The 16,219-nt window shown below is 37.1% G+C and overlaps 1 protein-coding gene across 2 annotated transcripts; it reads right to left on the reverse strand.

Moving 5' to 3' along the window:
• Positions 1-94: 94 nt before the first annotated feature.
• LOC112775382 (protein BTR1) lies at positions 95-5,098 on the reverse strand. 2 transcript variants are annotated; one of them, XM_025818965.3, is made up of 8 exons: positions 4,648-5,098; positions 3,381-3,619; positions 3,178-3,284; positions 2,700-2,893; positions 1,978-2,105; positions 852-947; positions 704-765; positions 95-577 (listed from the first exon to the last, which is right to left on the reverse strand). In XM_025818965.3, the coding sequence occupies exons 1-8, from the start codon at positions 4,733-4,735 to the stop codon at positions 481-483; spliced, it is 1,011 nt and encodes a 336-aa protein (XP_025674750.1). In that variant the 5' UTR covers positions 4,736-5,098; the 3' UTR covers positions 95-480. The 2 variants fall into 2 exon arrangements, with proteins under 2 accessions (XP_025674750.1, XP_025674751.1); XM_025818966.3 differs by having other exon boundaries at positions 1,978-2,042; positions 4,648-5,095.
• Between the last annotated feature and the right edge of the window lie 11,121 nt (positions 5,099-16,219).

The raw sequence follows: 16,219 nt of genomic DNA on the forward strand, positions 1-16,219 counted from the left end.
AAAAATAATAATAATAATAATAACACTAACCACAGAATGATCATGAATAAGAAATACATGACGGTAACTCACAAGTGAAATTCTTAACTCTCAATTTCTATGACAGCAAATAAATTTTCTCAAATCCTATCTCAGGCCAGTAACAGATGAAGATACAGAACGTATATGATATTAGCTACTGTTGACTTACAACAAAAGAATATAGTTCTAAATACTACACTTGGAAAAGGCAATAATGCCCTTTCCAATCGATCTTAAACTGACAGGGTTTGAGAATAATTCCTATAAGACCGCTCTCAACAAAAAAAAAAAAAAAAAAAAAATCCTGCCTCTCTCGCTACAATAAAGATCTCCCAGAGTATATCATATGATGAGAAATAATGTAAACAAATCCCAAAAATTCAGCAAATGTATAAGCAATTAGCAAGCAGGTTTCACTACGCATCTAGAAGCAGACTAGTGCATGCAAACTACCCTACTCTACTCAAGAACCCTCTCAGAAGCATAAGCAACCTTCTGCATTATCATAGATTCAGCTGTACGTATTGCTCTCTGGGAACCCGTTATAGTAACTTTCCTGTATAATAAGGAAAGTAATGTAAAGCATTTTGGTAAAGGAAATTATTTTGGACATTTGATCATTGATCTGGCTTATATTCTGGATATGAAGGGTGAAAAAAGCCTTGATAGAATAAAATCCTACCTGTCTGTTGTCCCAGATATGTAATCTCCTCTGTCTGATATCTTTATCCTTGCCCCACTAACCTGGAAAAAAATTAAGACTTACTTGGGTTAGTTTCTTAATTAATTAGTCACTGTAAGCCATGTAATACTCCCAGCCATTGACAAACCTGACTAATATCCATTATATTCCTTCCGCCACGACCAACAACCAATCCTATATGGCCATCTGCAACACCAATGGTCAGCGAGTTACTCCGGTCCTCCTGGAGAACAACAGGAACTCTGTCAGTTCAGATTGCATCACCAATTCACCTTCAGATGAAGATGTGAGGAATTCACTACTGACTACAGGTCCTATAATCCCATGATAGCATGCTTGGATTTGGCCATAATTTTCAAATTGCCAAAATCATAATCTAAAAAAATTATTCACATGAAACTGGATTTCATAAAGCTCATAAACTAAATCTCAAGACAACAGCAGTACTATATTAAGCATGCATTATAACTAAGTTTCATACTGTTCTTAGTATTCTTAATAAACAATGCAGCATTGACAGTTATTTTTTAAGACTTCCTCCATTTAAAATACAAGATGCCAACACATAATGTGCTTCAGTGGTGGTTCCCCTTATATATGTGCTATTAGATCCTTGTCTAGTGCTGCAAAAATTTAGTTTTCTCATTATCACAATTGTGGAAGTAAAAGTAGATAAACAGATCATATTGAAACCATTGGATCCGCCATTATCAAAACCATAATTTTCATTAAAAGCTAAAACCCAAACAAAAAGGAATTCTTTAAGTTTCTCTTAAAATGTCTTCTAGTATTCCATCACAAACCCTTTCAAGTTTTGACTGAATTCTCTTTAACCTGATTCTCTTTTCTCACTTGGACCTCCATTGGTCTATGATTCAAATGATCAAACCAATCATATTCTACCCAATGGATGCTAATCTAAGCAAGAATAATAACTCCTACTCTTATCTTCTCATGTATGACTGTTCAACCACCTTAGCACACAAACTATAAGAAGCTAAGCATGTTAACACTGAGAATGATAATTCATGAGAAGAATTAAATAAGTAATTCCAGGATAAAAAAACACTTGAATTTTTGTTAAAAGTTTCATTTGTCACAAGTCACAACATGCATGTTAATCGGCATCCTGTAGAACAAGAAAAGGGAATTCAACATCTTCCTTTTTTATATTATTATTATTAACTCAGTCTGAAAACTGACACTAGAAAATCCAAAACAATAACAATACTAAATTAATGGAACAAAAGAACCTTGCTATTCTGGAACTTTCCTCCAGCAGCACCATTTGGTCTGTAGTTCGCTGCATTGTATGGTGCTGGTGCAACAGATGGAAGCACATATGTATATGGAACACCATGATAACCCGAAAAGTAAACACCTATGTCAGTTAACAATATTATACTTAGCATTAAACTCACCAAAGTAGCTCATCACAAATTTAGCACCAAACTAACTCATCATAAAACATTTTCAATATCTTCGTTTTCATTGAAATGAAAATTTAACAAGGGAATTAATATAATATAGAAAGATGAGCATTCCTCTAAAAATGGATGATTAAACTATATTAACTACATTTTTACCTCAATATACAAAACTATAAGCAGAACATACTTTTGCCATAACTATCTTCTACATATCTCCATGTATAAGTACACAACATAGTAGTAGAGAAGCAGATGGGACAAGTTCATTGAGAAGGAAAAAAAATAAAAAGTGCCTACAAACCCATAATCTTATACACTTAAAAGAAATAATCCTACAATAGCAGGGAAAGATATTATGGTTTGAGGCAATGCTTCCATATATTAACTTCATGCAATCATGGGAACCCATACACAGAAAACATGGACAGTGGAGAGTTCAATATTTTACTATTAGGCCCTCCAACTCCAAAATATATATTATAAACATACAGATTACTAACATGTAAGAATGAATAACATCCATGGTACTAATTCGGAACACTAACCTGGATATGAAAATGGAGAGTTCATGGACTGCGAATAATGAGGATCTTCAGCTAACTTAGAAACAATTAAATCAACTGCACGCATTTGCTCATCAAGAGTTCCTGTCAGTGTCACTAGCCTATCATTCAGTCCGTAATAATTATTATCCTGAGGAGATATCTTAATTCCAGCTTGAGATTCTTCAATGAATGACCTGACCAAAGGCAAGAATTTATGCTCTAAGCTTTTATCACCAATCATGTGTAATTTAAAAACAAAGAGAAAGGGTCCTACAATTAAGAACTCTCTCTTTTCTGACATAATTTAGGGGGAGCAAGGGGAAATAAAAGCTGGAACACCAAAGAACCACATGAAATCACAATACACCCAGAATCATAAATTAAGACATAGTAGTGTGATAGTATCAACAACTACTTTTATCTGTACATATTTCAAGAAATTGTAAATAGATAACTTAATGAGGAAAAGCAATAGTACCTAATGGTAGCACCTCCCTTGCCAATTATACCACCACAAGAACCATTTGGAACAATGAGTCTCACTTTTGTTTTTGGCTCAGCATCATTTTCATCCTCACTTTGAAGCTAATGACACAAGGTAAATAACTTTCAGGAAAACAGGAAATTGTAATACATGTTTTCATTTTCTTCATTACGAATCAAATTGACATCATAAATTACCTCACTGAGCAACTTAGACAGAATAAGTTCAACAGCTCTTAGGATTTCATTTATTCCACCAGATACCATGATAATCCTATCAGTAGTCCCAGGAAAGAATTCATGGTTGCGTGATAACTGGATTCGTGCCCCAGATTGTGACTGAAAATCAGTGATGGTTGAACCACCCTTTCCAATAACAGAACCAGCTGCAGAGTTTGATACAAGAAACCTAACATATGTTGGCTTCTCTGCAGAATCTGCAAGTGATCAACATAATGTCATATAATATTAAATAAATAAACAATTAAGACATTTACATATTTACAAATAAGAGTATAACTTTTGGATGCAACAAGACGGAATAACTATGGAACATAATTTTAAGCTTCAATTGACCAGATTCTATATATGAAACAACTTGCCTCATCTTATGAGGAAACAAAAAAACCAACAATTCTTCCCTTCAACTACCACTATGTACAACATAATCATTGCAAAAACTTCAAAACTACTTCCCACTTGCATAATGAGAATAATAAAAGGAAACCAAATCTTCAATCAACGTTAGCCAAAATAATAACAACCAGAACCAGAATATCCGGTTTACTGAAGCAAAAGTTGAGCTAAAAAGCTCAACCCAGAGAATTTTCGAACACTTATGTTAAGGGTATATAATACTGCCAAGTAAGAGTTAGTTCCAGTTGTGTGCTAAATCGGTAATGAGATGCCGAAAGTGGCCTAACTAGATTCAAACCAAAAGAACTCCAAATTTGACCTAAAATGGAGTAAATTTGGGAAACCTTCATTAGCTCCCTCGAAATTTAAACTTAATGAATGAAAACAAAATGAGCAAAGGAACAAAAAATAAATGAATAAACAAATAAATAAATAAATAAGCTCTCCTAGTTTCTGCCATCAATAAAATTTGGTAAGCAACAGCATATTATCCTTCTATGCAACTGAATATAAGCATATCCACTTAAATCTAAAGACCAAAGCAGAGAGATAAGAAATAAGTAAAACCCAAAATCACATCCACTCAAAAAGCAGCTATGCATTTTTGTTCTTATTTTCATTTTCAGGATAACATAGCAAAAATAAAAAATGAAAACAGTGAATCTGAGGAAAGGTAGCGTGATTGGTGGCGCGTAGTGCAACAATTAGGGTTACGAAAGGAAGGTGTTGACCTTAGAAGTTAGAAGAGCATAAGCGAGATACATTGAACCTGACCTACATTAGGGCACAGAAGCATGGAGAGAGAAAGTAGATCGGGATCGAGATGTACCTTCAAGGGAAGGGGATTGGTGAGGCGGCGAGGCGTGCTTCCTTGGCCCTTCCGGCGACGACACGTATGAAGATTCCGTCGACTCCATTCCCTTCTCCTTCCTCTTCTTCTTGTTCTTCTTGTTGCTGTTTCTCTGCTTCTTCCTCTTCCCCGAAGCTGATAACCAAAACCTATTCTTCTTTGAATACGCGAGAGAGAGAGAGAGAGAGAGAGAGAGGATTTCGAAATGAGATTTAAGAGCGAGGTAGAGAGAGGGTTTCACAGCATTGGGTTAAGGAATTCAAAACTGTTATGAGAGAGAGACCGAGAGAGAGAGAGAGAGAGAGAGAGAGAGAGAGAAATGGAGGAGTGAGAGTGGTGGGAACAGAGGAGAAAAGAAGAGAAGAGAGGAGAAGGAGAAGGAGGTGATAGTGTGTGAATAGCTGTTGCTACATATCCAAACATCTATGGCTTTTTTTATTTTTATTTTTTTTCTTTTTATTTTCGTAGTAGTAAATAGTAATAATAATAATAAATGAAAAATGAAAAATGGTAGAGGATTATAGAATTATTGTTTTGATTATTAATTAATTATTAATTTTAGGAAAATAAGATAAAATATGTGATTAAAAAATTTGATTAAAAAATTAAATTAAAAAATTAAATTAATAATAAAATAATAATAAAATAATAAATTTTAAAAATCTTTTAATAATTTTTTGTAATAAATAAATAAATAAAAATTGGTATAGCTTTACGGAACTGTTGGGTTGTGTTGAGGTGTCATGGCATGTGTGTGTCGTGTCTCTCTCTTTCCCTGGATATTTTTATTCAAAATCTTCACTGCGCCCTGCAAAAATCACAGCTACTCCCAAAGGTTTTATATATTAAAAAAACTTAAAAAGTATTATTTTAGAATTTTTATTTAAAAAAATTACTAATTTATTTAAATTTAAGCAAATTAGAGAAACTTACTTATCTTAAGCACGATTAGATTTTTTGCCACTACCTGCGAAAAATAGGTAAGATTATCTTGTTATGCATTTCTGCTAACAATGGCAACAAAATTGGTTAAATTTTGTTTCCATTTTCGCTGCTAATGAAAACTAAACTAAAAATAATTCCCCATCATTATCATTAGCATTATATTATCATACAACACGTGGTATTTAAATATTAAAATTATTGACATAATATATTTTAGTACTAATATATATATATATCTCTCTTTTTAAAATATTTTTAAAAAGTATTTTTTTAAATTAATTACACAAAAATTAACATTTAATAATTAAAATTTAACTAATTATCAGCTATTTTAATAGATTTAATATATTTTTTTATTATGTATCAATTTTAATTAATATGATATACAAATAAAAATATACATTTTACTATTTAAATTACTTAATCAAATATTCATTAATAATCTGTCTAAACATTTTTAATGATATAGAATTGAATTAAATTTCAGCATTTAAAATGAATTAATAAATTTATATAATTGAATTTAATTTTAATATTTAGAATATTTATTAAATAAATTAAAATTTTATAGTAAACATCTTTATTCTTTATTAATCTAACATTATATTTAAATAAAAAATATATTTATTCGTTAAATTATATAAAATAATTAAATTTTGTTTTACCTCTTTTGACTTATAAAATACGTAGAAGACCAAAATCAGAGTTTACAATTAGTAAAGTCATCGACACAAAAAATAAACTAAATTATCTATTAACAACTCACAGATATTTTAATTCAAAATTTAACAAAAGTAAATTCAGGCAACATAAGTATTTGTTTGTCAAAATAAAAAATACAAAATATTACTCAAAATCTATTTTAAAAATCACGTGAACTTTGTGAAACTATTAGGCATGAAACCAACCTAACTTATTACGCAACCATCCTAAACGTAACTCTTCTGGACATCCTTGAATGTTCAACAAACCACTTAACAGCTTCAAAAAGTTTATCATCTTATGCACTTAAGTTACGAATTGTCTCAAATAGTTTAGAAGTCTGGATCAAAATTCATTAAGAAGTTATGCATAATGTAATAAGCTATAACAATTTCGCTCACAGTGTCTACATTATATCTAGCCATTTCTCCTATGATAGGAAATCTATTTTTCACAATTTCAAAAACTCTTTCAATTACATTGGGCAATGATAAATGTCTTAAATTGAATAACTCTTTAGGATTTTTAGGAGGATGTCGTGAATATTCTTTTAAATGATATCAAATACTTCGATATGGAGTGATAAAACTAGACCTTAGCATATATCTAGCATCTGCTAAGTAAAATTTACCTAAAAATAGAATTTAAACTATTTGCTTAACTAATATTAGAAGAATGTTTATCAAAAATAAAAAATTACTAAAAAACTAATACCTTAAGGAACAATTAGATTATCTTCTCTACTTAGTGTATTATCTAAAATTCGTGAATCTGAAGCCGGGCCCTCCCACTCAGGCATTATGTAACACCCTACCACACAGAATTTTACACTTAAGCCGTAAAACAGAGATGGTAAGGTATTACGACCTCTAAAATAAAATATATACATAGTATATTTGAAAGGAAGTTATATTCGAGGAGTCTTGAAAGAAAGTTTAAGCAACAAGTCGCAAAAAGAAAAGCGCATCGCTCGCGTGAACGAAAACTTGCATACGAAGAAAAAATAAAGATATATATATATATATATATATATATATATATATATATAATAAGAGTGGAGTATCAAAGGATACAAAATATTCAAGCTCCGGGCTTAACTTGCGAAGTTAAGGCTGGCTGGAGAATATTTACATATATATATATATACAATCCCAAGTTCCAAAATACTCAAAATAAACCCTAGTTCTCCATCAAGCCTTTAAGAGGTACAAAAGTGAAACATACACAAAGGAGAGGCTAAACATAAATATAATACATCAACCCGACTTCGCCTGCAAAAAAAATTCCAGACGCCTAGCGATGTACCTCTTGACCTGCATCTGAAAAAGACAACATATATATGGAATGAGAACTGGAGGTTCTCAGCATGGTAATGGTGCCCACATAAATAATATATAAGGTTCCAGAAAAATCAGAGGCAATCCTAGAACTCCGACACTCATATTTAAAAGTTAGAGTTAAATTTTAAAACTATAAATAAGGTAAGTTGTCTAAGGCATTTAGGCTCTAATCCAATTCTAACTTAACCCCTCAATTCTCACTTTCCTTCAATCCTCCAAAACTCTGGTGGAACGGTCCTCGTCACTCCTCCGCTAGACAAGGAGCCTCTCAGTTGCACAGACATATAATACATACCAAGAAAATACAGATAGATTACAGTTACTGCAAATAGAACACATAGCAGATAAGCATAGATTATCAAGTAGACAAACTCAAGTAATGCAAACTCAAACAGAACAGATAAACGCATATATGAATGCTTGCCCTATGACTGATGATATTATGTGTCGGTTATATAGCCAATCCGATATGTCCTAGTAGCTAACCTTGGACAGAAACACCCATTGTAGAGCAAGTGAGACTGAGCCACAACCCCATTGCTACTACCTGCTTAACCCAGAGCAAGTGATGTAACTACTACTACTGCTACTACCCAGGCGGGTGTTTATGTAAAACCCGGTTAATTAATGATAAATTAGCCCATAAATGAGAATTTATTCTAGAAAGCCAAAAATGTGATTTTTATGGCTTAATATGATAGAGGAGATTGAGACGAGAATTTCAATACCAATTTTATAAAAATCGGACCAAGATTGGACCGAACAGGCCAAATCGAGCCAACCGGACCCATGTTGGATCCTTGGCCCAACCTAACTAAACCTAAAGAACCCTAAAACAGAACTCTTTCTCCTCACATAACACTCTTACACGCTGAAATGGAAGGGAAAGGGAGAAGAACACTCTCAAGTTCTAACCATTGGTTGATCTTAAAACCACCATAACTTTTTATCTAGAGCTCCGATTGTCACACCGTTTGTGGCCACGCGTTCACTGCGAAGAGCTCTACAAAACCCATTACTTTATTCTTGAGGTAAGCCACGATTTCATCTCAGTTCTTCCTCCCCTAAATTCGAATTTCATAGAGAAATATGTTGAGATTTTGGGCTCTTTGATGTTATAGGATCCAACACTCTTGAAGGAGAAGGTTAATCTTGTCTCCTTGGACCTTGGGTGTGGTAAGATTCTCAATCCTAGTGTAATTTATTGGTTTATGATGTTTGGGTATTGAGCCATTGTGCTTGGATGTGATAATTGTGGCTTAGGTTGTGTGTATGTGAATATTGAAACTTGATTGAGATTGTAGAAAGCTTGAAAAGGGATTTTGGTGATAAAAATCTGTTCTTGGAGGTATTGAGACATTGAGAGCTTATGGAAAAGTGATTTGGAAGTGCTCCAGTTGAGCGGGGGAAATCGGCTAAGGTGTGGTCTCGGTTTCCTGTATCTAAAATGTAATGTGGTGTGAAAACTTAGGCTAGAGGCCCTAAGATAGGTATTAAATTGTTGATGTTGTTGAATGGTTGAGATATATCATGTGGTCATATATGTGATTATGATTATTGATGCCTTGATGGTGTGATGCATGAGAAAAATGCATGTTGTGATATATACTTGATGATTGATTAAGGTTGAATCGCGGGTAAAACCGTGTTGATAGTGAGTATGATATTGATCATATGTAATAATGTTTGATTGAAAATGGTGTGGTTGGAAATGTGGGATGAGAAAGAATATATTACATGAGAATGTGTTGAAATTGGGTATTTGATTGAGATGGGTTAAATGGTTGGTTGGTGGTTTTGTGAGTTTTGGTAAAAATGTTAATGTATGAGTTGAGGAGGCTTGAGGTTGATTTTTGGTATATTTTGATTGATTCCAAAAGGGGTTGAAATTGGTATGTTTTGGTTGATTTTGAAAAGAGTTGAAATTGGCTTGTTTTGAAAATGGCACATTATGATTTTGTATAAAAATGTGGATTTTGGGCATACTTTGATGGAGCATAACTTGAGCTCCAGATCCCCATTTTGTGCCAAATTTATTTAGAAATAAAATTAGATCCGAGGTGGTTATGCCGTTCCAAGAAAAAACAAAAAAAGATTTAAAATGAGGAAGTTATGTCCGTCAGAAGATTGGGGTTTGAAACTGTGGATTCTGCAGCTTTTAGCTTAGTAAATTTTTTAGCAGAAAGCACAACCACGCGTAGGCGTGGCCGACGCGCACGCTTCGTTTTTCGAAAATGCACCATCCACGCATGCGCGTGACCCACACGTACGCGTCAATGTGCTAAATTAGTTGCCCAGCCAGATTCCCAAGAGTTGTGCTTGAGTTGTGCAAGTTTTGTGCCTAGGGGACAAAACGCACCCATGCGTACGCATGGCCGACGCGTAGGCATCGCTGGGTTTTTCTGTCATCCACGCATGTGCATGAGCGACACACACGTGTGACCCGATTTTCATTCCAAAGTTGATTTTTGAGTTTTCAAAGCCAAATTTCATACTTATAAGCCTCCGATCTCAGCCCTTTATGTCTTGAATCATTATGATATGCCTAACAATGAGAAAGGAGCTAGGGGATGTGGTAACTTGTGAATGAAGAAAGGGAAAAATTAATGATCAATGATGATCAAAGGTGATTATATGAGATACGGAGGATGGCGGTGGAAGTGCTTTATGTGCCATGAGCCGAAGGGCTGTATTTGTTGATAAATTGGCTGGTTCTGGATTAAACTATGAGCCGGATGGCTGAGTTATTGCCGAGTTACGGCGGAGCCATTATTGAATTATGGCTGAGTATAATTGCATATATGCTTATTGATTGAGATGTGAATGTTGCACTTCCACTATCTGAGATACGATTTTCCCTAGGTGAAAGTAATGGCTAGCCACCATGAGCTCTAGGTGTAGACTCGATACTCTGTTGACCCTATGTCGTAAGTGTGGCCGGACACTGTGAGAGTTTCGGATGAGCTTGCCCCCGTGAATATACACCAGTAAGTGTGTTGGATATGAATTATGAATTGTGAATTATGTTGAGTATAACTCGAGTTGGGGATGCACGACAGAGGGACAGTCTAATGGTTAGCTACCAGGACTTGTCGGATTGGCTATATAACCGACAAATGATATCATCAGCCATTAGAACAGGCATTCATCATATGCATACTATGTGAATTGTTTGAGATTGCCTAATTGACTGCATCTTACTTATTAATTGTCTAAATGTCGTATCTGCTTCCTATTTGTATATCTCTTGTCTGATATAACTGTGTTTGCCATTTTATACTCTTGTTGGTGGTTGGGAGGTCTGAAGGATTTGGAAAGGGAAGTATTAGTTAGACTGAAGATCTCTAGTCAGTTGCCATTTATGGTTTAGCCTGTTTATAAGCTTTGAATTTATCTGGTGGAAGTTCTAGGATTGCCTTCGATTTTCCCAGGACATTACATGTTAGATATGTGGGCACTGTTACCATACTGAGAACCTCCGGTTCTCACCCATGCGGATTTTGTGGTTTTCAGATGCAGGACGTGAGGCTTCACGCTGAGGCATGCTGGAGACTTCTAGATTAGCAAAGATCCTTGGTTCTCGGGACTCTGTTTTGGTTTTATGTTTTCTTTTAGATATTTTTATCTCCACTAAATAATACAAACTGTGATGACTCCTCTTAGAGGAGATTTTGGAGGATAGGTTTTCTGTATTTATGTCCCTTTGAGTTTCCTTGGGGTTTCTTGCTTTATATATATTTGTATATACCTTTATACTCAGACCGGTTATCTTTGAAACCGGATTTTGAGTCTTGATATTCCTATTTTTGGCACTCTTATGTATATATATAATCTCGTGTTAGCTTATCTTTATCTGTTACGTTATGTTATCGATCGGAGTGTTGCGCTTTCGAGTTACGATTTTTGTTTTACCCCTTTTTTCTTAAAAAGGCTCCTAGTTATAATCATTGTTCATACTACTATACGTACTAAATTTTTTTATTTTTGAGGTCGTAATACCTTGTCATCCCTGTTTTATGACTTAAGCATAAGACTCTGTATGGTAGGGTGTTACATTATGGTATCAGAGCAGTTTGTTCCTATAGAGCCTGAGGGATGGACTGACTATGCTTCTGTGCATTCTCTGTATGTGTGTTATGTGCTATTAGTATATCTGATTGATATAACTGGCATAAATGTTCATGAGCATGCATTTGGGACTTTGAAGCACTAGACTTCCGATATTGAGACTGATCAACTTGATATCGATTGTTTGGTGTGTATAGGAACCAGATGGCGACTCGTGGACGCAATCGAGGTCGTGGGAGAGGTTGTACTGATGCTCGGGGACTGGGTAACAACCCGAATGACCCGGTAGACTTTATGGCGGCATTGGAGAACATGGCTACTGCTATGCAGGCCACTGCAGAGGATCTTGGGTAACAGATGAATAATCATGGCAATGACGGAGGTGGAGCTCAGGGCCCGATGACACTGGCAACATTCTTGAAGGTTAATCCACCTAAGTTCAAGGGAACCACTAGCCCGACTGAAGCCGATACCTAGTTTCAGGCTATGGAGCGAGCACTGCAAGCGCAGGTGGTACCTGAAGGGCAGTGTGTTGAGTTTGCTACATATTTGCTCACTGGGAAGCATCACATTGGTGGCAAGGAGTCCGACGTCTCCTGCAACAGGGTGATGACTATATCACCTGGGATGCCTGAAGAGTTCTATAAAAAGTACTTTCCAACTTCTGCCAGGACGGCCAAGGAACTTGAGTTGCTGCAGCTGAAGCAGGGTGCTATATCCGTATCTGAGTATACTGACAAGTTTGAGGAGTTGTTCAGATTTTCCTATATGTGTTAGGGGACTCCGGGAGACTATGAGGAATGGAAGTGAATTAAGTATGAAGGAGGACTCCGGAGCGATATCTTCAGCTCAGTGAGACCAATGGAGATCAGGACTTTCTCCGAGTATGTGAACAAGAGTAGGGTTGCTGAAGAGTGTGTGAAGAATGTAGCTGCTGAGAGAGGGAGCCATAGGGGATAATTCCCACAGAACCGAGGGAAGAGCTTTGCTCCTAGAGGTCTGCCATTCAAGCGAGGAGGCTCATTCAGGAAGCCCAACAACAACAACTCCCAAGGGAAGAGATTTGGGAAGCAGCATCAGAATGAGCAAGCTTATACTAGGTGCGGAAGTCACCATCCGGGAGCCCCGTGCAAGGCCGGGTGGGGCTTGTGCTATTCTTGTGGTAAGGCGGGACATAAAGCCGCAAATTGTCCAGAGAAGTAGAAACAAGGTGCAGGGAAGGCACAACAAAATGGTCGGGTGTTCACCACCTCAACTATAGGTGCCGAGGGATTCGAGACACTTATCCGAGGTAACTGTGAAATGGCTGGTCAAACTTTAAATGCTTTATTTGATTCGGGAGCAACACATTCTTTCATTGCATTTGAAAAGGCTATTGAGTTAGGATTGAAGATTTTAGTTTTAGGTTATGACCTAAAGGTGTATAATGCCACCCATGAAGCCATGGTAACTAGGCTAGGATGCTCGCAAGTTTTGTTTAGGATCAAGCAGTGTGACTTTATTCATAATTTAATTTGTTTACCGATGATCGGTCTTGATCTTATCTTGGGATCGGACTGGTTATCTGAGAACTATGTTCTGCTCAATTGTTCTGCGAAATCAGTGTACTTTATGCCGGAAGATACAGAAGGACCGGTTGTGTTGAATAGTTACTACTTGAACTCTATGATGGTGAATTGTTCCGGAATCGAATGTCAGGGCATTTTGTTGTTAACTGCGGGTGTTTCGGGTGATGATCAAAGATTGGAGCAAATTCCGGTTATATGTGAGTTTCCGGAGGTGTTTCCCGACGATATTGATGAATTTCCACCTAACTGCGAGGTTGAGTTTGCCATTGAGTTAGTGCCTGGGGCAGGACCAATCTCGAGTGTTCCTTATAGGATGTCACCACTAGAAATGGCCAAGCTAAAATCTCAGTTAGAGGATCTGTTGGGTAAGAACTTTATCCGACCAAGTGTTTCTCCGTGGGGTGCGCCAGTGTTACTGGTAAAGAAGAAGAACGGAAGTATGCGACTCTGTGTGGATTACAGGCAGCTGAACAAGGTCACAATAAAGAATAAGTACCTACTGCCAAGGATTGATGATCTCATGGATCAGTTACAGGGAGCTGGGGTTTCGTCCAAGATCGACTTGCGATCCGGTTATCACCAGATAAGGGTGAGGGGTGAGGATATCCCTAAGACTTCTTTCAGTTCTCATTATGGTCATTACGAGTATACTGTAATGTCTTTTGGGTTGACAAACGCTCCTGCAGTGTTTATGAATTATATGAACAGAGTTTTTCATCCGTTTCTGGATAAATTCGTTGTTGTCTTCATTGATGACATACTGATTTATTCCAAGACTGAGGAGGAGCATGCAGAGCACTTGAGGACTGTGCTGCAGACACTAAAGGAAAAGAAGCTATATGCCAAACTATCCAAATGTGAATTCTAGAAGAGTGAGGTTAAGTTCTTGGGCCATGTGGTAAGTAAGCATGGGATAGCTATAGACCCATCTAAAGTGGAGGCGGTAATGGATTGGGGGCGACCAATCTTAGTTACTGAGATAAGGAGTTTTTTGGGCTTAGCTGGCTACTACCAAAGATTCATCAAATGCTTTTCGCAACTAGCTTTGCCATTGACAAAATTAACCTGCAAGGATGTGCCGTTTGTTTGGACTCCTCAGCGTGAGGAGAGCTTCCAAACGTTGAAGCAAAGGTTGACCACCGCACCTGTATTAGTGCTACCTGAGCCAAATGAATCATTTGAGGTGTATTGTGATGCCTCACTGAAGGGTCTAGGGTGCGTGCTGATGCAACATCGTAATGTGGTGATGTATGCCTCACGACAGTTGAGACCTCATGAAGTTAATTACCCTACGCACGATTTGGAGCTTGTTGCGGTTGTATTTGCGCTAAAGGTGTGAAGGCATTACCTCTATGGGGTTAAGTTCCAAGTTTTCTCTGATCACAAGAGCTTGAAGTATTTCTTTGATCAGAAAGAGCTTAATATACGACAAAGAAGGTGGATGGAATTACTAAAGGATTACGACTTCGAGTTGAATTACCATCCGGGAAAGGCGAATGTAGTGGCGGAAGCGTTAAGTCGAAAGTCATTGTATGCTACTTGGATGATGCTCCGAGAGGAGGAATTGCTCAAGGAATTCGAGAGTCTGAAAATTGGTGTTCAGGAAGTATCCAGAACTCTGTGTTTGTGTCGATTAGAGATCTCAAGTGATTTTAAATTTGAAGTCCTAAAGGCACATGAGAACGATGATGTGTTACCTAAGGTGTTGCCAGCTATTGAGCAAGGAAAGTGGTGGAGAGTGTCGGAGGATCAAGATGGGCTATGGAGATTCAAGGATAAGATCATTGTGCCAGATGTTGGGTCTTTGCAGCAAGATATCTTAAAGAAAGCACACAAAAGCGGATTCTCTATTCACCCGGGAAGTACTAAGATGTACCATGATTTAAAGGCGATGTTTTGGTGGGCGGGTATGAAGAATGATGTGGCGGAATATGTTTCAAAGTGCTTAACCTGTCAGAAAGTAAAGATTGAACATCAAAGACCTTCCCAGACATTGCAACCTTTAGAGGTTCCGCAATAGAAATGGGAAAGCATTGCGATAGACTTTGTGTCAGGATTGCCAAGGACTATGGCCTGTTTTGATGCTGTCTGGGTGATCGTGGACCGACTGACAAAGTCAGCTCACTTTTTACCCATTCGGATGAACTACACCCTTGAGGAGCTAGTACCGTTATATATAAAGGAAATTGTGAGATTTCATGGTGTACCTGCTACTATAATCTCTGATAGAGATCCTCATTTCACTTCGAGGTTCTGGGGTGCATTTCAGAAAGCTTTCGGAACCCGATTAAGCTTGAGCACAACTTACCATCCTCAAACAGATGGTCAATCTGAGAGGACGATTCAAACACTAGAGGATATGTTGAAGGCTTATATTTTGGACCAACCGGCGAGTTGGGATCGGTATATACCGTTGGTAGAGTTTGCATACAATAATAGCTACCATGCGAGCATCAGAATAGCTCCGTATGAGGCCCTATATGGGAGAAAATGCCAATCTCCGCTATGCTTGTATGAAGCTGGGGAGAAAGGTTTGTTGGGGTCGGAGATGATAGTTGAGACCACTGAACAAGTCAAAAAAATCTAAGATAGGATGCTTACTTCGCAGAGTCGTCAGAATAGTTACGCCGATCAGAGATGAAAGCCTTTGGAATTTGAGGAAGGAGACCATGTGTTCCTTAAAGTTACTCCAACCACAGGAGTAGGTAGGGCAATTAAAGCGAAGAAGTTGAATCCTCGATACATTGGTCCATTTCAGATCCTGGAGAGGGTTGGACCGGTAGCATATCGGATGGCTCTACCACCTCACCTTTCGAACCTGCACGACGTATTTCATGTGTCGCAGCTTCGGAAGTATACTCTTGATGCTAGCCAAGTGTTAGGACCTGAATCTGTTCAGTTAAGGGAAGATTTGACGCTTCTAGTGGC

This window comes from Arachis hypogaea, chromosome 19 (genome assembly GCF_003086295.3).
Source record: "Arachis hypogaea cultivar Tifrunner chromosome 19, arahy.Tifrunner.gnm2.J5K5, whole genome shotgun sequence".
Lineage (NCBI taxonomy): Eukaryota > Viridiplantae > Streptophyta > Magnoliopsida > Fabales > Fabaceae > Arachis > Arachis hypogaea.

Excerpts from the sequence above, each read along its gene's own strand:
- LOC112775382 (XM_025818965.3), bottom strand. The coding sequence starts at position 4,735 with ATGGAGTCGACGGAATCTTCATACGTGTCGTCGCCGGAAGGGCCAAGG. Across the intron at positions 3,285-3,380 it reads TGTCTAAGTTGCTCAGTGAG|CTTCAAAGTGAGGATGAAAA; the intron begins GTAATTTATGAT and ends TTGTGTCATTAG. Across the intron at positions 948-1,977 it reads GAAAGTTCCAGAATAGCAAG|GAGGACCGGAGTAACTCGCT; the intron begins GTTCTTTTGTTC and ends GTTGTTCTCCAG.